General features: G+C 28.4%; 1 protein-coding gene across 13 annotated transcripts in view; it reads right to left on the bottom strand.

Moving 5' to 3' along the window:
• Window positions 1-26,598, bottom strand: part of LOC126743099 (CUGBP Elav-like family member 4) — an 885,098-nt gene that overhangs the window by 347,082 nt on the left and 511,418 nt on the right. For 10 of the 13 annotated variants that reach the window (XM_050450048.1, XM_050450052.1, XM_050450047.1 and 7 more), the window contains exon 3: window positions 12,472-12,636. The exons of 2 other annotated variants lie outside the window; for them this stretch is intronic. In XM_050450048.1, the coding sequence (XP_050306005.1) occupies window positions 12,472-12,570 (99 nt within the window). In that variant the 5' untranslated portion in view covers window positions 12,571-12,636. Of the gene's footprint in view, window positions 1-12,471; window positions 12,637-26,598 lie in introns of those variants that run through there. One more of the 13 variants, XM_050450060.1, reaches the window with a different exon arrangement.

Below are 26,598 nucleotides of genomic sequence, written 5' to 3'. Positions count from 1 at the left end.
TGACCTTATTCACAATATATTTAGAAAACTTTTTATGTTTTTATTTTTTTTAAGATTAACTAATTTTTTATAATAACACGTGGCAAATGTCAAAAAGAAAATATTGTTTAAAGTAAGCACATTTCATATTATTTGATAAATTGATAACTCATATTTAAAACAAAATAAAATTTCGAAATATGCAATTTATGCAAATATTATTTGTTTAACTTTGTTATTATTGTGATTTATTATTTTTTAATACGGTAAATTTTTTATTGTTCAAAAACTAAAACTAGAACTACTTATTTCACTATCATTTTATCATCTCTTTACCCTAGTGAGTTTCCTCTAGTAACTCCTAAAATCAAATATCATATTCTAAAATAGAACAATTTACAAGAGATTCTACCTTTCATTGTAAGTTAGAATTAAAGCAATTATACAAATAACTCTAGTTAACTCAACAATATTTTTTTTATTTGCCACAGTTATCAGAATCCTGATATATGATCAAAGTAAAGAAGGTGCAAAAGAGGAACTAACGTCAATTTATTCTAAATATTTTCTGTCACCTTTTACGTATTTCTCTTTGCTTTGAAAACTTTTTGATATTTTCAAAAGAACACATTATTAAACTTTAATAAAGGAAAAGTCGTTGAAGCGTAAGAAGTTGTTTTTTATTAAATTCGTTCAAAGACTTTTTAAGTCGTTTTTATTTTTTTTTTTAAATTAAGTCAAAGTCATTAAAAAAACATAATAAGATGAATAAAGAATAATTTTTAAATCAGGAATTCTTTATTATTAAAAACATAATTAAAATATTTTTTTTAGGAAATTCTCCAGTTAGTATACCATTTACTCATTTTTATCATAAAGAAAATACATGTATAGATATATTGTATTCGTGTACGTTTGTTTATATTTATAACATTGTACATTTAAGAGTTACGATAAATATTTCATTCTAGTTATAAAAGCAAAAAGATTTTACTAAAAAATAATGGAGTCGCTGTATAATTTTCATTTATTTTTAAAAATACTGCTGATAGAGATATAGGAGAGAGATAAATAAGACTAAGCAAAATAAAGTCTAAAAACTAATTGTAAATGATGTATAGTTACTCTCATTTATGATGTAAGAGAAACGCCGTTATAAGAAGATATTTAAAAAGGGAGAAATTTAGAAAAGGCTCTTACATAAAGTTATAAAAATATACACCATTGATTGGAATATTATTAAAATATTGTTTTTTAACTCTAAATGATGTTTAAACTTTTTATTTATTTTGATAGTATATCCCTCTTAATGGTTCTAACTTGACATTTTTAATATTCAACCTTAAAATTATTTAATTTTAATTTTAAGCCACAATATTTCCCAACTTTTATATTTTTGGGAAAAAATATATTTTATTTAAATATTTATTTTAAAAATTAGTGATTAGAGTCAAAATTATTGAATACATCCAAAACTAATAAAAACCTACTAACCAATTCACTTAAGTCAAATTTTTTCTTTCTTGAAAAAAAATAAAAGAGATAAAATTTGTGTATAAACTGATATATAGCATCAAATTGTTTCTATCCATTCCATTATCAATAGGTTAGGATCATGATAACCGACCACAATAATTTACTGTTTTGGTGATAAATTAAGAATGAAGCGTATAAGGTTCACTTAATTTCTTTATACATTAATGACGATAGAATGTAAAAAAATTAACACTAAAAATAGTTTAAAAATTTAACTAAATCTAATTTAAAATATGATATTATGCACGATATTCTTTTATAATAAATTTAGTTTCATTAGGTAATGACCATGACAGATTGGATAGTAATCGGAGCGCCCAATGAAAAAGATGGACAAGCCGTAAATTATAAATGCAATGCTTTCGTTATACGTGTGTGCAAGAGATGATTGATTGTTTCTGAGCATCACCCGTTACTCGCTTCCGTTCTTTTGGCGTCGAGCCAATGCTATATTATAACGATATTACCCTAAAACAATTTGCCTTTTATTTTCGCAGGCTATCGCTTGGGATAAGATAAGTACTTTTTAATTTAATTCTGAGAAGGTTTATTTTACACTGAAAAGGGGTGTATTTCTTTTTTAAATTTATTCAAAATATAATGTTGCTTTGCAAAATGAAATATGATGTAATTAAAAATTTGAATTTTATTTTGAATTACCATATTTTTTTATATTCTAATGTTTTTTATTTATTAATGTTTAATTGATTTTCTTTTAGGTTTTAAAGAATCGCGAAATAAAATTACAAAACCTATAAAATATATACAGATATAGTTCAAAATATTTATTTATTTATTTCCTTTATAAGACTTAATAGGCGCACCTTTTCAATTACTAAATGGCATAAAGTATAGGAACAAAAATCAATAGTCTAGCAGGTATTCTACGCTCAAACCAGATGTACCCAAAGTATTTCCAAGCGACTAACCTTAACAGAGCTTTAATTTTTTCCCTATATGTGTTAAGATTTAAATGAAATATAACAAATTGTGATTAATTTTTGTGAATTCTCCCACGCAACGAATACGCAGTAAATGCAAAAAGTAGTTATTGTAGTTACTTGGGATACTAAAAGTAAGGCTTAGAGTGTAAGACTTGGTGTTAATGTGAATATCAAATAAATTATTTATAATTTTATAGATAAACATTAAATCAAAAAGTATTGACGTCAATTTCCAAGTCATTAAACAATATAAAATTTTAAGATATCATTGCATTTATAAAAATGTCTTAGTCTATTATAACAGTATCTAAGAAAATGTATGAGCTTTCTTTGTAAAATCTCTATGCGTGTTATATATACTTTATGAAAAGGTGTCCAAATAATAGTGGCTTATTTTAATATGGGTAAGGAATTATATAATGGAAGTGACGAAGAAGCTTTGGAAAAACTCTTTGTAGCTCGCATAATATCCTAAATATTTTATACCTCTTCAAAAATTATTTCCAAGTGGTGTGAAAACGATAATTTTTTACAAAGTGTTACACCTAGATCTTTGATAGTATTAACACATTTAAGTGTAGAGTTTAAGAGTTAAAGGTTACCTGAAGATGTCTGTGCATTAAGTTTGAAAGACTGTACTATGGTATTTATCTAGGTTTATAAAGACCCTATTTTTGGTGTAATACTCAAAAAACGTATTTACGTCATTTTACAACTTGACAAAAGTGGCGAAGTCGGCATATAAAGAATATTCAGTTTACGGAAAGCAGTGGCTCGCGCATGAAATATGAGGTACTCCTGATGTAACATTTGCATCTTTAGATGATATGCTTTTAATAAACACAATATAAGTAAGAACGGAACTTAAGAAGATAGGTTTTTAGAAATGTGATGAGTACTCCATGCACACCAACATTCTCTAAAGTTAAGTTAGCAAAGTCAGATTATGAACCTCATCAAACGCTTTAGAAAAATGAGCGTACACAGCACAAACCGCCAGTCCTCCTTCTATAGCTCTGTTAATAATTTTAATATACGGCCCTATAATATTGGTAATCGGTTCTTACCAGCGGCCTCTAAAAAAGACGTGTTGATTATTATATTAATTTGGGATTTTCATAAGGTGTATAAAAATTAAGTATTGTTCCATCTTTATTTTGCATAGTAACAGGTAAACAGCAATATATACAAAACAAGAATGTTCGCATTTAAACTGTACACTGCTGAATCATACACTGCCTTTACCAAATCCTCACACATTAAATGAAAAGCATATTTACAGATAAAAAAAACTTACTTAAATCATACATTAAATCATAAACTCTATTGCCATATCAAAAGATTTGTAATAAATCCATAAAATTATTTCTTTAGGTAGAAATTAATCTAATAAAAAAGTAAAATTAAATAATAAAAAAGATATACAACTTAATAATAAAAATAAACAAGAAATTTTAAGCCTAATGATATTGATATGACACATTTTTATATTTTACTGTTTTAGGCAAGTGCGAAACATAAAGTGTATGCACGTCATTTGAATCAAGAGTCTGCGATATTCTTTCTAGGGTGCAAATTATATCTTAAAGTTAATGTTTTTATAAAGTAAAATTGGACCTTGAACTTCCTCCAAAATCTTCTTTTAATTCAGTATTTTTATCAAGATCTATAATTGATAACCTTAATTGGTTTGAATGACCATATTCTCACACCTTTGGTGTTTCTTTGTCAAAGATCACTAATCCTTGTTGTCCCATTATTTTATCTTCCGACAAAATTAATTTTTCGCGTTCCATATAATTCTTTTAAAAAATGTTATCCTTAATTTCAATCCTTTTTAGAACATCCCTTAAATTTTTTATTTGTTTCTGTTTTTTCCTCCAAGATTTTCTTAGAAATAGGAATTAATAAATCAAATTTATTTCTTAATTTGCAATGATACTTCTAGCATCTATTATGTTTGTTTTATAAACTGCTGGCCATTTCAATAAAAATTAAATATTTATTAAAAATAGGTCTCATATATACATATATATTCAATCTACTCCAAGGTGTATTTTCGTAAAGTGCAAGGTAGTTTTAGGAAGATTTTATTGAACAGCATTATATGTTTTAAATATTTTACAACTCTTTTCTATTTCTTCATCTGTCTACATTTTATTCTTGGCCACCAAAAATATGATTTAGCTATATGCTTAAATTTATTAATACCCATGTGAATCAAATACAGTGTTTAGTGAAAACTATCCTAATTTCTTAGGGACGACTGCCCTGTAACCCCATAATATGCAATCATCTTCTTACTGTAATTGATCATGTTTGTTATAAAAAGCTTTAAAATAGTTTGAAATATTATATAGTTCTAGCCACCCATTAAAACAATATTTAAAATGGCGTCTTTTTTTGTAAATAACCCAATTTTCTGTAGTCAATTGAAAAAAATTCCTATAAGTAAAATATATTATGAGAATATTCATAGTCTTTTTCGATGTGTACGTCTAAGGGTAAACGTGATAATGCATCGGCATTATTTTTTTCTGATTTAATGGATTAATTTGATAGTTATACATACTAAAACTAATGCACCATCTGTAAAGTCTACTAGCAGCATATACAGGTATACCTTTTTTGCTAGAAATAGGACGGTTGTTTTTAACACTATAATTCTACTAGAGGAGCAATTTTAGGGAAGCTTATTTTTTTTCTATTTCTTCAAAAGCTTTATTTTATCTCTCACTCGAATTCCATATTATTTCCGTTCTTTCCAAGTTATTTATGTAAAGAAGGGAACTAACTATTTAAATTAAAAATACGTCTTTCGTAAAAATGTCTTAAGCCTGTATAATAGAGTTTAGAGTTGTTACATGACTAGGGATTAAGGCTTTTAAATTAGCTTCAACCTTATCTTTTGAAATGCCTAACCCTTTTTAATTATAAGATACCCCAAAAAAATATCTCTTTTTGGAAAAAGGGACATTTCAACATTTTAACTCGTTAAAGCTATAATCATGTCATTTTTCAAAAGAATATAGAAATTATTAATATAGTGTTTCTCTTTACCCGTTATTAAAATATTGTCCAAAAAAATCGCAAACTTTTCAATACCTGCAAAAATATTCTCTATGAATTGTTTGGAAAATTTCTGGTCTTAAGTTATCTCCAAAGGTAATTATTAACTTATTTATTAACTGTAAGTAAGCCTTTATGCGTATTTAGAACTTTCAAAGCCTTATTGACTTCTGACAATTTAATCTGCGCTTTAATTCTTTATCTGATCTGTGATAAATTTATTCTACTAAAGGAAACCTTATTACTCAATTTAATAAATAAGTGCTCAATTTTGAAAATTGCATATTTATCCATATTTATATTTCCATTCAAAGTTATTTTATAATCTCCGCAAATTCTAACATATCCGTTTTTTTTTAAACAGGAACAATTAGGCTAACTACTATATTCCACCGGAGTTAAAATACCATGTTTTACTAGATTTTTCGCTTAATCTCTAGTTTGTCTCTTAATGCAAAATTTCGAGATTTACAAAATTTAGGAACTGCATTTTCTTTTAAATGCAGTGTATCAGATCGATTGTAAATTTGGTATTAAAAAAAGTTGTCGAAAATAAGTAGTTTAAAGATTTTACTATAGTAACTTATCAGTGATATGTGTGTATAATTATAAATAATGATTTTTTTACTAGATTGGTGTACTAGAACAATTTAAACAAATTTTCCACAGTGAAGGATATGTGCCTGTAAAAATACATTTATTATATATAATGAAAATAGGTCGACTAAAGCTTGGACATAGTTATAACAATTGGGCAGGTAGTTCGTCATGATCAGGACATCTGAAATATTTAATATGGTGAAACTATTATAGGATGAAATCGGTATTACCCGGTTTTGCTGTTACATTTATTTTAAATGCATTATGAAAATATTGAGAAAAAATATCTTTCATTTCTTATGGCTTCTTGGGTAATATAGGTCATTTTGCTAGGTATCGATTATTTTTTTTTTTAATATTAAAAGATCAACATTTTTTGGTGTCTGTTATGATATTGTTCAAAGCTGCATCAATGTACCGTGTATAGTAAAATTTTATACTTATTCTTAAAGGCTTTCTGAAGTGAAAAACATTACTATAATCATTTTAGTTTTGGCAAATTTTTCAATTGTTTGTTGAGATCATTCTTTTTCTTTAACTAGTTTAAAGACATTTCTTAAACAGGATAATGTATATTTCGATTTGTTTACATAATGATTTGGAATGAATATGTCAATAATATCTTTTTAACATTAGTATCGACATCGCCAACTACAAAACTTATACTTTTAATGTTCAAAGAATCCATAGAGTCATTTTGAAGAAGATGAAATGTTATAATTTTTGCCCAAATAGTGTCAACTTCCTCAAGTCGTATTTTAAGTACAGAAAGCATCGCGTCAATAGGGATTAATTTTAAGGCGGATATCCTTCTAAATGTACATAAATGGCTTGCAATTTATTACCGGATAATCAGGATACATTTGTGTGGGTAATGATACAGAGTTATATGTATATTCTAATACATTATAGTTGTGTAATGTAATACATTATAGGCGTATCTACAGGTATTAATCCAAAGCTGATTTAGTTTAAATGAACTCCTGCTAAATACTAAAAAAACCACTAGATTGGTCTTCTCAATGCAGAAGCTACATGATTTAAATCCCAATGTAAAATATGTAAAGTTTCTCGGGGTATACCTAGGCTGCAGTGAAATTTTCATATTGAAATAATGCTCTCAAGATTGGCTAGTGATAAATTTTTGTGTACAAGTATTGATTTTCACTAATTCAACCAATGCGGTATAGTAAGAGATCTTAAAAACTGCGTTCTTTGTGAGTTTTTATGTCTATCTTGCATATGCAATGATTTTGTGTAATATGTAATCTTTTTAATTATCTCTTAAATATATTCCGCACAAAAAAAGTCATGTAAACATCAAAATTTATATTTAATATTTAACAAAAATACGTCAGGCATATCGGGTAGGCATTTTATTATAGGCTTATATTTTTTCTCTGAACTAATCGACTTTAACGTCGATAGTGAAAACCCTGTATATTTTTTAACATAGGAAAATGACTTTTTACCTAGCATTATTATAAGTAAATAAACCTACTGTACTTTAGCTTGACACAATGTCAAATACAGGATCGATATCGGTCATCAAATAAAAAATTTGTTTTTAAAAAATACTTTGACCCACAGAGTAGAATTAACACTGATGTTGCGTGGATATACAAAATATCATTGAATTAACAACGTCGATTAAAGTCCATCCTAACTAAACAGAGTACCCTATATTTATAAAAATTTAATAAAATAAAACTTCGTTTGAAGCTTACAAGCCTTGCGTTTAAATTAATCTCCAATAAAATGCTCTTCAGGTCCATAAAATGTATTACGTATTTTGGGGTAGCAGTTGTAATCAAATCAATTATGTCATTAATTAAAATTATTTATGGATTATCTTATATAATACTCGAAGACTGTATACCATCCAACTACTATATTGCGATTTTAATCCCAAACACTTGAGTTGGTAATTTTGTAGAGATGTTTTAATAGCAGCACTTTAAGGCGAATATATGATTATAGAACTACTCAGCTAAGTATGATTCTATCTATACTCAATATTACGTTCCTAGGTTTCGAGATGCAAATTAATACACAAGGACCAGTTGCCATAATAATTCAGCGCCCCGTAATTAATATGGTAAGCAAGGTATGTAATTATTATCTATCGATTTTGCTATCGTGTTAAACAAGATTTATTTTAAACTGGAATAAACCTAGTTTAATACTTATTTGGAATCTTATCGTTGATGTTAATTATTTGAACTTATTACTTATTTAAGTAATAAACTAGATTAAATTATAACAATGTAAATTAAATTAAATTCTTTTGCGGTAATAAAAGAGCCATAAAAATCCCCAAGTCTAGTCTAATAATAATGACTACTAATAAATATTTTACATATAAATAAAATATATACAGCCAAATAACATTAATTTATAGAATATTATAATAAAAATCAAAAATTAGATTAGCTTATTGAAAAATACCTTTAAACCTTTCCGGTAAAATAGTCATTTTAAGCAAGTAATCGTATTTATTTTTATTTATAAATTGTCTTAAATCAAGTATCTATGTAGTCAAAAAATTAATATGATTAATTTTGTGAAGAAGGTTAACACTATTAGCATAAAATGAATATGAAAAAGGGAAAGATCTGCATTATAGGTGACTGACCGACTATATGCATTAAAAAATATTAATTTATAAAAAAGTTTATATTTATATTAGAGCTTGATGTAATTTTATATTTGTTTTTCTAGTTTTATATTTTGATTATAATCAGGTAGTGAGGGAAGTATTTTAAAACTACCTAAATATTCAAAGCATTTCTCGAATAGAAAATTTTAAAACCCACTATAGTATGGTAATTTGTAAGTTGTCATATTTATGATGTGATCTTTTTATCTATAAAAAACCTTAAAAAAATTATAGTAATCTTTAAATATAATCTCTAATAAAGTATAGTAATCTTTATAGATCTAAAAAGTATATAAAATTTATTAAAATAGTTTAATCATGCTACGTATTTCTTATATTTTAATCAATAAAAATCTAAATTTTTTAAATTGTAAGGTAAGAAAAGAAATGAAACAAAAATAAGAGATTTTTAACCATATCATTATCAGAATTATTTTTAGAAGACATTTACAATTAGCGTACTCATTTAAATTTAAAACTTTTGATATTAATTTTTTTACCTATGTAAATAATTTAAGCCTTATAATTTGGGACTACATCAAAATATTATAAAAATATATTTTTTAAAAGCTAATCTGTAAAAATAAATTTTAGATTACTTGATAAATATGATTTATTTAAATTATAAAACTCTATTAGCACTGGCTCTGTAGGAGAAGATAAACTTAACATAAATCAATTAAGGATATATTTTAGGTTTGTTATTTTATGTAAAATCTTCAGCAGAGATCATTAATTTCTATATACTCTTAAATAATTTTCCTAAATCTAGCAAAAAGCTATTATTGAAACATTTACTTAAAATATTTATTCCTACGGAACCCAAGATTTAAGGCTTATGGCTTATAAGTATTTTGCCTGTGATTTCTGAAATTTTGGAAACACATATTTATTCACATTTATTATATAGTACTACATCTAGTCTTATTAAATTAGTTAAAGATAAAACTTAATAAGAGCCAAATTAAAATAACGTGTTGTGCCTTCTTGACTTCAGCAAAGCTTTTAAGTTGCTTGCTAAGCTTCACTATTATGGTCTTTTAAATAATTCTATTTTTTATCTCATCTCAGTAATAAATATTGTAGCAATAGGACAACATTCTTATATTTCAAAATCTAACTATGCTTTAATTAAAACTGGACTCCCACAAGAATCTATTCTCGAGCATTTCTTATATTCTCTGTATGTCCCAGCTATGAAAAATGTAATCTCTTATTCTAAACTCTAATAGTATGCCGACAATTTTCTCTTTTCTCAAAATCAATCAATCAGGACTTAAATAATAATGATAGGTTTGCTCAAAACAATTATCTTAAGTTTAATGCCTTAAAGTCAGGTGCCCTTTTCCTTGGATCAAATAAAAAAAGGAATGGTTTAATCTCAAAAAATATTTCAATTGAAATTTGCAATTTAAAACAAAAACATTAGGACCTTACACTTAACAATAAATTAACTTTTACTTCTCATATTAACAAAAAATTAAGCATGCATAAGAGGCAATAACTGTTGTAATATCAAAATCAATTAAAAAACTCCAAAATTCTTGTATGCGTTTTTTACTCAATATTTCTTATAAAAGTCATATCACTTCTTTTTTAAATCAATTTTCATTTTTTTCGATGTAAAATAAGAAATCACAACATATAATAAAGACTGGCAAACTACCTTGTTTAAAAAAGGTCTTTAATATTAGTCAACATAATCATAACACCAACAAGTTTTAGAACTCCTTAACGAAGTACAGTGGTTTTTCTACGTTTGTTTACCTCGTTTATTCGTATTATATTCGTTTTATACCTTTAAAAAATACATTAAAATAAGTTTGTTGCAAAAACAACCTGTTTGGTGATTTATTTTTTGTTTGACGATTTTGATAGTTTGGAATATATAAGCTAACTAATAAATCCAGCACTTAAAAAAACCTTATATATATTACTAACTTATTTACGGTTGTAATATTAATACTGGTCTCCCGCCCTTTTTTCACGTTTTGCCTGCCGGTATTGCCTAGCCTTATATACTTGTATTTTCTTTTTTTTTTTCAAAATTATTATTTTCTCTTTTTATGTCTGAAATATTGTATTGTATATATTTTCTAAGTAGGTAGTTATTTTAACGACGCATCACACGTAACTCTATGCGGTGTTACTGTCCAATGGTTTTCTTATAATCGAGATGCAGTCCTATTTGCCTAACTTATCAAATTAAGTTATGTCCAATAATGTAATCTGTCGCTTTTTTTACAAATAAACATTTTTTCTTTCCTAAATAATACTTTTAAAAACGCTTAAGCTTCTAAAGCAGAATAAGAACAGTTTAGCTCTTCCTATTATAAAGACTTAGAAAACACCTGTTTTTATTAACAAGACAAAAATTTTATGTTATTAAAAAAGTACTCCATATATTGCGGGAGAAAATCATAATTTTCTTAGCATGTGACTTCATAGTGTACTACGGAAACCAAACAAGGTGAATATAATGAGGTTTTGTTTTTATTTTCATTGTTCCTTAGTAGTTAATAAACGTTCAAATTTTTTTTATAGTATTATTTTACATTGTATTTGGCTTGAGTTGAACAACAGTACAAGTCCATAATTCTTTTTAGGACATGACCTAATTAATAAAGCTTTGTTTAAATATCTAAGCATATAACTTATTCGAACGTAGGAAAGTTAAACAAGAGCTACAACTTTCCTACGCAAGCAAAAATTATATCTAAAATAGTTCTAAAACTGAAGAGTTTTTATTTATTCCCAGAAAACAACAAATTTGGGTTTATTGTGTTTTTCATCTAACAGATTCAAGTATAATTACAATAAAAATGAAAATGATTAATTCTAGTGCTCACATGTCTATACTTACAAAATCAATTATTGTGCTCATAACTTTTTCGTAAGTTTTTATGCATTCTAATTTGTGATTTTTTAAAGGTCCCATGCAAGTTGTTCCGTGCTATTTTGTGCCTAATAAATATGCTATTTGAAATGTAAAGAAAAAACATTTATAGGTAACTTTCCTTATCTTACACATTATTATCTTAACTTTTAGAGTTCTACAGCTAGCAACAAATTAAATAAGATATGAAGAATTAAATTTAAAAAAAATTGCTGAAAGATACTTAAAACGAAATGTCGTTATTATTATTCGATAACCTGGTTAAGAAGGAAAAGTCTTAAGTCCGACCATCAATTTTATTTATTTCAAATACCGTTAAGTTCTTTTTACATAACTTATATTTAGATAAATATTATTTCACAGTGGATAATTTGGTTAAAGTTTCTTTAACAAAAAAAAAATATTTTTAAAGATGCCATTTTTTGTTTTTGTTACATATTGTTATTATTTGTTTTAGGGTTCCTTAAACACGAAATTAAAAATTTAGGGTCGTATATAAAACAAAAAGCTGTAAAAAGCTATTTAAAGATAATAACCAAGATTTTTTATATTTAGTAAACTTCAAAAGTGACAATGACATAGTACAATATATTTTGTAATAAAACATAAAAAAAAAATTAAAAATCCGCTGGAAATCAGTGGGATCTTCTAGTATAACTAAGATATGAAATATAATCTATTTATTACACTTACTGAAAAGAAATATTATTTAAGACCAATATAGGGTGGAAAATGTGTAAGCAAAAATATACAGCAAAGTTTAAAGTGTTTAGGAAAAAAAATCGTACCGGTTCATTTGAAAAGATGATCCCATGATCAACTGGTACAGGGACCTCTGCAAGGGTTGATATGCAGCCCTGGTAATCGAGCACGGCCCGGACCAGCATTGCTTTATTAACGATTCTTTGATTTCTGGCAAACGACGACAACAGGTTGTCGGCTGATGTACTCACCTGAAATTTAAGAGAAAAAAAAAATTAAAATTAATTTAGATTAAAATAAATATATATGAGAAATTTGGGGCCTTTAGTTTTCATTATACAGCTTAGTTAAGTACGTGGCCAAACTTAAAATGTAATTTTTTGTGTGATTTTAAAATGAAAAGTTATATAAAGATAGGTGTGATACTTAATTTCAAAGTACAGCGTGAGAGTTTTTTTTTTAAGAATCGAGAAAACCTTAATAATGTTTTTTATAATTTTTTTTAACATAAAATAAATAGTTTTTTATATTTATGTAAAAATTAAAAAAATAACAAAATTGAATTAATTTTCAGTAACGCTACGGACTGTAATATTTTTTGATTTGTTATTGCATTAAAAATCTAAAAATATAACAATGCGTCCTAAAATCACTGAAAGACCTCAGTATAAATATTGAGGACTTACCTTAAATTAAAATATTAATCATATAATCTATATTATGCAGCTGACTTAACAGCAGCTTATGTTTAAAAAAACTAAAATGAATAATGATTTGCTAAGTTTATTGAATACATTTGCAACATTTCTTCTGAAAATGTTAAGTCCATTTAAGTCAAGTGTTATGTCGAATTGTCAAAAAGTTATTGTGTGAAATCTTGGTGCTTTAACAGTATAATTAAATTAAAATATAAAATATAAATTAAATTCTAAAACACTTTATTTTTAAGGAGCAAGTTCATCTACCATTTTAGAATTTAATGGTTATAGGCAGTAATTCATCATGTCTGTAATCATAAGGTGGAGTAGTTTGTAGTCATTCAATTGATGAAGCTAAATTAAAATATGATAGATCTATTCGTTAAAACGAAAAAGCTTGTCAAATAATAAAAATAAAGTATAGAATTCTAATTTAAGAAATTAATCTTCTGATTAAGAAAATTATATTTTATATATAGTAAGCATTTGGATAATCTGAATATCGTCGAGGTATTCTCTTAAACCTAGGAAATGTTGAGGCAAAATTGTAAAATTTACACCAATAAATATTATGCGTATAAATGTTGAGCCTTTAAAAATTTATTATTTAATGAAAGTCCTATAAATAATCTAAATCATTGAGTGATTCCTGCTAAATTTGCGAATACGCAATAATACACAGAGAAAATCACGCTTTACCTAATATGGCAAAGCTAGTCAAGATGGTATAATATGCAAAATCGAAGATTTGTCCACTCACAAACCTTTTATCATTAAATTCCTATGCACTGTTGTTCATCTTTATAAAAAAATACCGTTATTAATATCACAAGTAGTTAAGTTGATTTAATATAAATAATCAAATAAATATATATATCAATCTTCAACAATGTATCTTTATTTAAAAAACTACAAAGTTAGCAGTGTCTAGGTATAATTACATTTTTTAAATATAGTCAAGATATCAGTTAACTAGCCAGCTAATTAGATCTTTCACCTAGAGTATCTACAAACTATAAAAGTTAAGAGCTAGAAGTTTACAATTTTACAGACTCTGTACAAAAGATTTGAATCTTTCTTTTAGATCGTCACTTACTCCCAGAAGGGAGTAGTCAGGTTGTATTTAGACAATATATTTTTTTAGATTTAAGTGTGGATATTTAACAGAATGAAAGATTGTTTAAATAATTTTTTTGTTTATGCGTTTATGCAATTGATGAGTTGTCAATGCATTTGGAACAATTTTACTTCTCAAATGTATACTATAGATTTATTTAGCAGTGGTATTTACATATATAAAAAATATACGTATAGCTAAAATTTATTTTCGTTGCTAGGTCATTCTTATTTTTTTAGCTATTCTTTATTATCAACTATTTTGTGTATGCGTATAGATACGTATTTTAACTTATGCAGGTGTAGTAATTAGACATAGTCACAAGTCTTATTCTATATTTTTTAATGATGGCAGGGGTTTACTCCTCGACAGGAATCTTTAGATCTATGGTCAAAAAGAGAGAAGAAACTATATAAAGCTAAAGTGTATTTATTACATTAATACATAAAAAAAGAACGGAAATTTCTTAGTTATGTGTTTTTATTGACTATAATTTATTTATTACTTATATATTTTTATACGATAAAATTTATCTTAGTTTATCCAAACATTTTAACTTTTAATTAAATTTAATCTACGCGTCCTTGCGTTTCTCAAAGCTTATATTCCCTTCGTATTTATTAAGCAAGCTTGTTCAAAGCCCCGAAGGAAAACAGATTTTCTTGTCATATTAATTATTGCAAAACTACTCGATTCCAAACACCAACTTTCAGAAATAATTGCTATGATTTACCTCTTGGAATGGGTTCGAACTATTTTTAATGAGTCTCTGTCTAATTTATGGGGCTAAGCTGGGGTAAACCACTTTATTATTATGCCGCGTTGTTCATGTTCTGTTCTAATTAGTGATAATTTTAATACGGACTATTAATCATTACACGTTTTGAAGAATTACCGGTAAATTTAGTTTCATTATTGCATTTATGTATGTTAGTTACTATATCGTGCTCTATATTAAAATTTTCAGGTAGCACGAATGAAATAGCCATGTTTGTTATATAATTACGAGAATTAATAAATCACAAAAGGGCTATTAACAACTGTGAAAATTACAGACTACTTGCCTTTGTTATACGTTTATTTTGTTATGCGTTAGGAATGATATCTTCTTTGACAAATATCAACGAAGCTTCAAATTTTTATATCTATGCTTTGTCAATTATAACAAAGCATTCGGTGCTATAAAGCGGGTCAAAGCTGTCATATACATCTGGCAGTAGAAGTCCCGGATCACCTTGTGCTCCTCATACTGCAAATATATAATATTAACTCGGCATAGGTGAAAGGTGAGAACTGTTTGTCTGGTAAATTTAGCTATATTTTATTACCGCCCCTATTTAATATGTGCACAAAAACACGAAAATATTATGATCTCGTATATAATTGGAGAAGTGAAAAGATAGTGTAAACATCCAAGGCAGAAAATCATTAAACTTGGCACTGACTGGTAATGCGAATTTGATTGCTGCAATTTGAAATACTTCTAGAGAACAAATAACGTTTCGAAGAGACCTAAAGCTATTAGTACTCTATAACGTCAGGAGATAAATTATAATAAAATGAAGATGACCACTGATAATATCCGAAACAATAAAAATTCCTCATTAATCCGCCATCTTGTCCACTGTTGGATATAAGCCTCTCTCAAAAATTTTTACGGATTTGTGAATAATGGATCCAATTTGGTATGCCTCTCTTTGAGTCGTCTTTTCAGAATTCCATTCTATAATTTTTTTGTTCTACTTTTTTTTTTATCCAAGCAATGTATCCAGCTTAATTCCATTTTAAATAAATTATCTTTCCTACTGCATCAGATACTCTCATCTTTTAGGGCACATATTTATTTAAAGCTAAATGTCTAACTATAATACGAATCATGGAATTTTCCATGCCTTTTTAGGTGAGTTTTATTTTATTAATACTTTTTATCTGACTTAATAACTCTGAGCTGAACGCTAGGAACGGCACGACGCACTGATCGAAATCCTTCTATGCTTGAAGCAAATGGATAGTTCAGACTTAAATTATGTCCGAACTTTCTAAATGCGGTCCATTTTAGCTCAGTTAATTTTTCCTAATAGATTTAGTTGTATTCTAATTTCGCAACTCAAATATTTCTATCATGTAACCTTTGAAAATCAATTGTACTCCAGTAGTAGATTTCAGTTGGTTACTAGGTTTGTCATAAACTTGGTTTAAAAGCTTGATTTTGGCCAACTTCCTGTATTCCTGATGCTAGTTTTTTTCAACATTTGTCCAGTATATGGAAATTATAAAATGGTTAGTAATTTTGTTTATAGAGCGTCGTATGCAATGGCGAAATTATCTGATGCAAGTCACAAGATATGACAAACTTGAAATTTTAAAGTAAAAAACATAAATTAGTGAGTGTTCCGTTATTTTAGTTTTTTGATGTGCCTCTGACCCATAAACTATGCCTGATCATTGCCAAACTAATCTTTTTGATCTCTTTTGAAGATCTCTCCATGTCGATACTTTTTAGACCTTTTAAAAACTGAGGTTTAAACTCATAGTATAATAAATCCGCACACCAAAGCGATTGTCTTTTAACCGATGTGACATTGAAGATAAACACGACTACCCTTAAGAAATTATGCAGTAAGCACAATCTTAACGATATCATTGGGTTGGGTTTGCATGCAGCTAAAGATCTTTTAGAAGCTCTTCTGCAGGTAGCTTACATGTTTTTAAATGGAAATAGTTGGTAAAATGTATAGTGGTCAGGAGAGAGCTTTTTGGTTTCGATCCAACACATTTGTTAAGATATTGTGACTAAGAATACTCAGGTGAGTACTAGAGTTAGAGCATATAATATTATTTTTTTAAATAACTATCCCATCTCTTCGGATTCCTTTCAAATGGTTCATGTAAGAATATAATTTTTAATATAAGGGATTAATAAAATCCCAGTTCCTATACATAAACTATACAGTGTGTGTCAGCCAAATGGAATATATTAGCTAATAAATAGAAGGTAGCGTGTTGGAAAAAATGCTCGAACACGTCGATTGGTTTTTATAGTTGCGCATTTTTTTTCATAAAAACTTTTTATACAGGGTGTATGAGATAACGGTGGTCAATACCAACTTGCTTAGTTTAAACATAACACCCTGTATGGTAATTAATTTTTAGATTCCCCAGATCATTTTAGACATATTTTGTATACAATGCCCTACACCTATCTTTGACTGTTTCGGAAATATTAAGTAAAATTCAAAAAATACCAATTAAAAAAGAAACTTATTTATTTTTCAAGATTCTCTACAACTCACTTAATACTTCTTGCCCATTTTTATTTCAGCATTCCTTTTTATTGATAAGAGAATAAAAAAAACTAAAAATTGTTGTTTACTTTGGTGTAAAATACCAGACTTAATGTTGACCCATGTTGCATGACAGAAGTAGTTGTCAGTGCTATAGTCGTCTGAATTTCAATAACTACAAGCCAGAAAAATGGTTCAAACATTAACAATTCTACAGATGATTGGCTATGGAGATAATACACGGACGCAAATGGAAGTAACTCGCTTATTTCACGAAAAATTTCCAAATTTGCCGCCTTTAACCCAAGGGATAATTAGTAAAATAGAAAAGTAATTCCGCGAGCTGGGCCATCTTAGGCAGGTAAAAAAAGCAGCTGCCAATGCAATAAGTAAGAATACCAAATTAACTGTTATGCTTGAGTTTGAGGAACACCCACATACATCTACTCGGAAGCCCCAGTGCTTGATATGAGCTATTTATCAGTTATTAGAATATTAAAAGAAAACAAAATGCATCCCTATAAAACTATACTCACCCAGGAGCTCACGGAAGACGATTTTTGATGATTTCATGATCCAGGGCACGTACAAGTTCCAGCCAATATGATATGGGTTCAACAAGATGAAGCACCACCCCATTACCAAATAAATGTCCGGCAGTACCTCAACCAAATATTTCCAGATCGGTGGATAGGGAGGCGAGGATCGATGGAATGGCCAGCACGGTCTCCCGATCTGGCTTTTAGACTTTTTCTTATGGGGATATGTGAAAACTATTATATACAAAACTAAACCCACTGACTTAGCTGACTTACGAAGACGATTAACCCTGGCAATTAACGTTAGAAGAAATTTCTATTTACGGGTAGGGTGTTGCCAAGACGTTCGTGGCGAGCATTTTGAACATCTCCTACATTGACATTATTGTTTAGATTTGTATTATGTATAAGTTTTTGAATATGTTGTTTTGTTAATCTCCTGTCAATTTTCGGCAAAGAAATAATTTTCTTTTCTAAATGTGATTTTTTTAATTTTACTTAAAATTTCCGAAACAGTCAAAGATAGGTATAGGACATTGTATACAAAATATGTCTAAAATGATCTGAGGAATCTAAAAATTAATTAACATACAGGGTGTTATGTGTAAACTAAGCAAGTTAGTATTGGCCACCGTTATCTGATACTTCCTGTATAAAAAGTTTTTATGAAAAAAAATGCGCAACTATAAAAACCAATCGACGTGTTCGAGCATTTTTTCCAACATGCTCCCGTCTATTTATTAGCTAATTTATTCCATTTGGCTAATACACACGGTATATAAATAATATATAACATAAATATAAGAAATAAAATATATTAAATCGGGATAAAGTGTCGCCCACTCTGCAATATCATGTTAGACTACTAGAAAAAGTACTGGTAACTAATAATTAAATTTAATTAAAGTAAATGGTTAAGTTCCACCCTCTAGTATCACCTAACATATTACGTGGCCACCTTGGCACGAATATGAATTATCTTTTTTAAATTCTTTTGTAAGTTTTTATTTATACCATATAGAGTATTGTATATATTGGTATGAATATACAATATATATTGTATATATTTGTGAAGTACCAATTCGTTTCGAAAATATAAAATTGAAACATTCACCCCAAAATAAACAGATAGAAAAAAAATTACATCAAAAATTTTAAATCCGGATCTTTTTACAGTGCAAAAACATCGAAAGTATGAATATTAGTCCGGTAAGCTTTTGCAAAAGTTTAAATTAAAAAAAATTAAATTTTTTGAACAAATTCAAAACTCTAATTTTTTTAAAGAAAACCTTCGAGCTATGCTATGAGTCTGTAAAATCGATCGAGTCAATAAAAATATAGATTATTGTTGACTGCAACTATATTAAAATAAATTGTAACTAAGGCGCAATATATACCGGGGAACACACTAACACATGTAACAGGCTCTTACTTGTGCATTAAAATATTCATTTCATCGACGTATTATTACAAGTTGAGATTTAATTGACAAGTGACAGTTAAAAGTGATTATAATGTAAATCACCTAGATGGCTTTAGACACCTAACTAGCAATTGTTTAAGCTGTGTGTGCTGGTATTTAGAAATTTAAGTAAAGTTTTTTATTTCTTCATAAATTTTAAAAACTAGGATAAAAACTGAAATATTTTTTATATTTCAGTTTCAAATATTTCAGTTGCAATTTTTTTTAATACTATTAAATACGTCAAAGGCAGCCAATAGCAGCGTTATCCGCCATTCGCGTTCTTAAATTCGTAAGCATATGAACTGAGCCTAAGGATTCTTGTATAGTCGGTTGCCTGATAAATTATGTGAAGCTATGTTGGTTTAGCGCCTTCTCTACATGGCGGCAAAACTTAAACTTAGTAGGTCATAAAATAAAACCAACGAAAAACTAATTAGAGCATAGAATAAAACAAATAGCATTTTTAATGTCAACATATTTATTCGTCGTTGAAATTTTACTATTTAAAAGTTTTAAATTTAAAACATTTAAATCATGTATTCAGACAGCGAAAATGTGGATATGTTATTAACGTACGGCGAATATCAAAAAAATTGTCATAGACCGGTTTAATTGTATGCCGACAGATATCCCCAAGGAAGTTGTTCACCAAACAATTATTTTGGGAGACTCGAAGAGCAATTTATGTCCACGGCCACCCCAAAATTGCTGCATTGAAAGCGAAGAACATGTTGTGACACTGGTTCAAACTGATCCAACAATTCCGCTGAGACAAATACAAAGTGAAATTGGAGTGAACCATGAGACAGCTTGCCGCATTTAAAAAAAATATAAATTTAAACCCTATAAATACTAAATACACCAACATTTATATGAAAATGATCAGGTATTAGATGATTAAATTATTGTTATTGGTTTGGAAAAAATATTCAATAATTTCCATTTGATCACTCTTTTTTCTGACAAAATTTACAAACCTATATTATTTAATCAAAATAATACTGGATATTGGTCGCCATAAGAAAAAAATCCCAGAAATATGAGAAAAAGTGGCTTTGAAGAACGATTTGGGTCTAACGTGTGTTTGGGTATATTTGCAAGATTATGTTTGAAGATTATGCTTGAGGATTGGCCCCATTATGTTTGAGGATGTATTGAATAGAGAAACATATTTCAATTTTCTCCATAATAAAATTAAGAATTTTTTTAAGAACTTCCTTAAAATTTTGATCTCATAATATTCCAGCAAGATCGGGTACCACCACATAACACCAGGATGGTCTCGAACTATTTAAAGGAACGATTTGGAAAAAATTGGTTAGGCACCAATGGTTCAATAAGATGGCCAGCAAGATCAGCGGATCTTATCCCACTAGATTTTATTATTTAGAGACATCTTAAAGAAAAAATCTTTCAAACGAATTCAACTGATTGATATGACTTAAAAGGAAGTGTAAAAGCTGCAGTAGGTCAATTTTCAAAACATCAGTTCGAAAGTGTGATAAAAGCTATAATACGAAGGGTACAACTATGTATAGATAACGGTGATTAACATTTTAAATATTTGCTGTGAGAACAATGTCTATTTTGATTTTGGTTATATTATTGTTATTGTTTATATACATAGTTTAGGTTCTTTGTTTTGTTTTTTGTATTTATGTTAAATAGTTAATGTTAGAGAATTTAATTAATACAGGGTTAGTGGTAATTCGTTACATTCCCTTGAGATACGATAGAAGAGGGGGTAAGGAGTAAACTGAACCCTATACATTATGCAAAAGTTGATAGTTTTTAAAATATTTAAATTTTTCTGCTTTTTTTACAAAAGATAGACCTTAGCATTTTTTGGTTTAAAAGTAAGTGTCCAGAAAATCTGCTGTACATAATTTTAAACTTTTAAGCAAAATACATGGCCAACACTATGGTGTTACGTATACAATGATGCAAATTTGGAAATAGTTATAATCATAGGTAAATTGTAAATGCAAAGTGCAAGTAAAATTTCCTTATTACCTAAGCTAGCTTACAGTTTATAAATGCTTTCAAAACTGCTTGACACCGTTTTGTAAATTTATTATAAATATGTAAAAAAGTAACTTTACATTTTACAAATCTTGTTCAAAATAAGAGCTTCTTTTGCGGATACAAGCTTAGCAGCATCTCCTTATTACCTTCTTTGTAGTTCTGGTTACTATTTTATTTTGCATCTCCTAGACAGCATTCGTTATTCTTTGGATAAAATCTTCCCGGATATTTACTGGGGTTGCATGAATCAGTGCTTTCATTTCACCTCATATGATATATTCAAGAGAGGATTAAGTCAGGTTTTCGTGCTGGCTAAAGTATTGGACTTGACCTACCAACCCAATAATTTGGAAAACGTTCATTCAGGAACTGCCGAAATGACAGCCGTCTTTTCAAATATCATTCATCTTCAAACAGTGAAAGGAATATCGTCAAGAAGCTCTTGTAGGTCATGCCGTAAAAAATTGTCACAAATATCCCCGTTTTATGGGTCTGGGAAAAAAATTTGTTCTTATTACATCACGGCAAATAAGTCCCATCTACACATTTACAGAAAACTTTTTTTGAAAATTAGTTTTTCTTGTTAGACGGGAGTTTTTTTCGCTACAATAATGCAGGTTTACTAATAAGAAAATAAACATTTTTAACCATAAAAATAAAAAACAAATTGTTGTCTTATCGCTAAAATTGAATAAAGTTAATATTAAATGTAATTTTTAAAGTGCGTTTTTTACTATTCATAACAAATTTATGAAACAGTGTCAAGCAGCTTAAAAATCATTTGTAGACCTAGCATAAGGAAATTTTAAAAAAATAACGAAAGTGTAATACTCTGTTTTTTAAATAAAAAATGTATACTTTACATTTACAATTTTCGTATGGTTATAACTATTCCCGAATAAGGTATAAGTATAAAATTTTTAGTTTGATTATACTTTTACCATAGATAAGCACATTCGTATCCTTCAGATAGAGTACGCCATGTCTGAACAGCGCACTTTTTTTTACTCGACTCTTATACGAAATTGAAAAGTTACATTAGGAAATAAGTAAATGCATTTTGAAACATATTGAAACATTTTATTAAATATGGTGTTTCAGTTTATATCCTAATTTTTTAAATAATTAAAGAAATAAAAGACGTTAAATGAAAGCTGCGATTTTTTAAATATTTTTTTTATGTAAATTAAGTGGAATCATGGCTTATAAACATAAACAAAAATCAAAAAATAAATACAAAACTCAAAAAAAATAGAGCCTGTTACATGCTAGCTGTGTCACCCAGTATATTTTAGGCATTAGAATTCATAGGCATTCTGGTAGATAAGTTTTGTCTGGCAGAACAGAGATTTTTTTAGTGGCGTTTTAAATGTCTTTAAGTGTCTTTTTAATGGCAAATCATCTGCAATTTTTTTTTAAAAATTATGCATAACATTTAGTATTAGTAGTAAAAGTTATGCATACATAAATTTCTATCCAAGAAATAGATTAAAAAAAACAATTTTTAACGTAAATGATTTTCACTTTTACTAAATTTGTTCAAAACAGTTCACCAACTGCTTTTATTTTAAATGATAAATTTAGAATTAAATACACATTCCTTTAAAATATAAAAAGGGCCGATATCCGTTCCTCTAGCATCATTTCAAAAGTATGTTGCAGAGAAAATTTCTCATTTATTTTATCCTGATTGGAATTAAAGTGCTCGCACAATTTGCTCTAATTTTAAAATACTTAAAACACTTAAATAAAAAATATTGTTTATTATAAAATAAATTTGGTGTCTAAAATATTATCATAAGATGAATTTTTAAAATAATTAGTGTTTTAGGAGATTATACATGGTGTACAAGTCTGAATATTTTCTCATCCTAACAAAGTTGACAGTAGTTAAATTTGTTAAAACCTAAAAAGTTTTGTTTTAAAACCAAAAAGCGGCAGCAAAGAACAAAATTTAATATTCGCTCAAGTACTTCCGTTTTGGAACGTGACAAAAACTCTACGGTAACCTGTTTTCATAACGCTTGTCGTAATTTCTTAAGAATATAATAAGCTTCCCTATCACGTAATATTTATTTAAGTCCCGTGACCTCGCAAACACCGAAGCCTCGCCATATGCTGATTCTCACGATCTTGAACACAGAATAAAACCATTGTTAACTGAGGGCAAAATCGTCTTTAGAGAGAACGATAACGAGACCGCCGAAACGATTGTTTTGTTTTGTTTTTTTTTTCTTCTTAACTGTATTTATATTTTATATCAGTAAGCTGTTTTGGGAAGCTTAGGTATATAAAAGGAAAGGTCTCAAACGATATGAACAAAAAATCGAATAAGATATCAAACTTTTTTTAAATTGAGTTTTTTTCTCAATAATAAAGAAGCTTTAGAGAAGCCTATTTTTTTATGCTTTGGTACTTGAAGGCCTAATTGAGGTTGGGTTGGGTTGGGTTGGGTTGGGACTTATTACTGGAAACCTATTAAACATTTTTTTGCGACTCCTAAATTACTTATACATCCAAAAAAATACATTAATAAGATAAACATAAGAAGCAAACGAATATCAAGAAAATGCGGAGTGATACGTTAGTAGCAAAGACAATTATTCTATTACATTTTAACGTTCCATTACCATTTGTCAATTTAATATTTAACAACAACTTTTTTTAAAATATACATTTATGTTTTTAAAAAAGTAACTAAAAATATATTATAATAATTGCGTTATTAAAGATAATTCTTTGTAAGTATATTTGTTTAAAAAAATAAATTTATAAAGAATTTGCTATGCTTTAAAAAAAAAATTAATGTATATTTTTTAAGGCACTTTGTAACTATAAATAAAAGACTGATTACAATTACTCACACGAAATGAAAATAAAAATTAAAAAAACTTAACAAGCCAGCTATTCTGTGTCATAGAAAATAAAATTAGTTCCATTGCAGAGGCAATATTCATGAACTATGATTACAGCAGTGGACACTATAATTGTAACACCACAACTTCTGCTTATAAAAACATGGCCTGGTTGTTAAATTTAGAGTCGGCAGTACATGCTGCGAGCCAAATTTAATGACGTGGATCTTTTTTCATATGATTTTAGCCTCTTCAACAGCATTTTTTTATTGTTTCTAACTGCTTTAGCCTTTTTGGGGTGCAGATCCTTAGAACCTTCCAATTCTTTTAGCATCTCTTGATTTCCTGATTTCATGGCTATAGAAATCTCATTAAATCTATATGGATTTTCATCTCATGTAGCGCATTTATTTGATTTTGGTCCCTTAAAGGAAAAATAATACTCTTTAGTAAATAGTCTCCTAAATTTAACGAAAGATATTGGAGTTTTTCCTTCTTAAGTGCGTTTCGGTTTCGGTTTATTGCGGTTGTAATAGCTCACGTATTTTTGCCAAGTCAATAAAATCTTTGATATCTTTAAGATCAGCTTCACTATTTTTTTTTGTGTTGTTGGTGTTTTCTCTCTGTAATCCAAAACAGGAACTGAATATTGGTCACAAGGTATTCACATCTTCCTCGGCCAATTCCATGGATTGATATAAACGCTTGTTTGCAAATTTCATAGGTAGAATTGTGTCCCTTCATAACATATGATATCGTACAGGTTTGACGCTTATCTCTTTTTTTTTTGTTCATCTCTTAATCGCTTAATCACTCGACCTTTTTCGAAACATGATTTATACATCTGTCCACTATTCCTCAGTTTTTTAACTTTATTCTGTACACCTCATAGTCGAGGCCGTTTTCCCCCCTTGAAAGACAACGAAATATTCTAAAACAAAAGTATTTACATAAAACTTGTTAAGAACAATACTTTCGAGATGCGCAGTAGATAACATATTTTATATAAAATAGTAAAAATAACATGTGCTAAAACTAACCTCAAATGTCTTGATCCGCTACAGAGTCATCATAATCACTACTTAAATCACTTCCGCGTCATCCTTCACCTAGTCAACACGTGGTCGTTCTTTTCCTTTCCTATCCTTCGGATTCCTTTCCTAAACCCTTGCCGTTGGTTATAACGTGCCTTTAAGAAGTAAATTTAGTGAAAGTATCAAGCCCACATCCGCGTCATCCTGCACCCAGTCAACACGTGGTCGTTCTTTCCTTTCTTATCCTTTGGAACCCTTTTTAGACCATTTCCTGCCCTTGCCCTTTGCCAGTGGTAGCTGAACCTATTCATGCCGGTAGCCAGGCCGGATGCATCGTAGGGGAGGCGTCACCGTGCATTTCAGTATTAAAAATTGTGAAAATATCGATTCGGGGAACAGGGTACATACTCGACAGTTTTTCCGAATCTCCAAATCGTCCTGGCCTCGTAGCAGAAGCCATTAAAACTAGCAAGTCAAGTCAAGTCAAGTCGCTACTTAAATAGTTAGATTGTACTTTTGACCTTTATACCCACAACAACAAATGCCTGTTAAGTACAGCGGCCATATTGTTTTGGCACATAACACATTTTGCTTTCCGCGTTTAGCAAGCACCGCGATTAAACATAATTTAGGTACTTCGAATGTAGCGCCATCGCTGACTAAATGGTAGAAATTAACATTACCATAAAAAAAGATGGTACTTAACAAGTTTTACAACACAAAATTATGATTTTGAGTTAAATGCCACTTCACAGGTTTTACAGCCGAGGTCTTCCTTTTTAATATGAATGTGTGTTTCAACAAATAAAAAGCTTGGTTTCTATTTAATTCAAAAATACAGGGTGTCCATTTATAAACTGACACATTTTAACTGCTTATAAGTCGAGAAGGAAAAATGACAACAATGTGCGGTTTTCACAGAACTTCATCAATATTTTTAAAGTTTTTTTTGACAGTGTTGCCAAGTTTCAAAATTTACCTGAAATAGGAGGAAAAAAATTGATGATTTTGAAAGGCCGATTTCTCAAAAATTTTAAATGAAACACCCTATACTTTTTAATTTCACATGAAAGCCTGTTAAATCCCCTTTCCGAAAATGTATAAATTGTCTTAAATTCACTATTTTTTTTTACAGAGCCAATTTTAGTAAATGACACCTTTTTGAAAATTTTCCTAGACACATATTCGGTGATTGA

Source organism: Anthonomus grandis, chromosome 12 (genome assembly GCF_022605725.1).
Source record: "Anthonomus grandis grandis chromosome 12, icAntGran1.3, whole genome shotgun sequence".
Lineage (NCBI taxonomy): Eukaryota > Metazoa > Arthropoda > Insecta > Coleoptera > Curculionidae > Anthonomus > Anthonomus grandis.
Note: the sequence above shows the minus strand (reverse complement) of the source record. Positions and strands in the feature narration are given on the sequence as shown.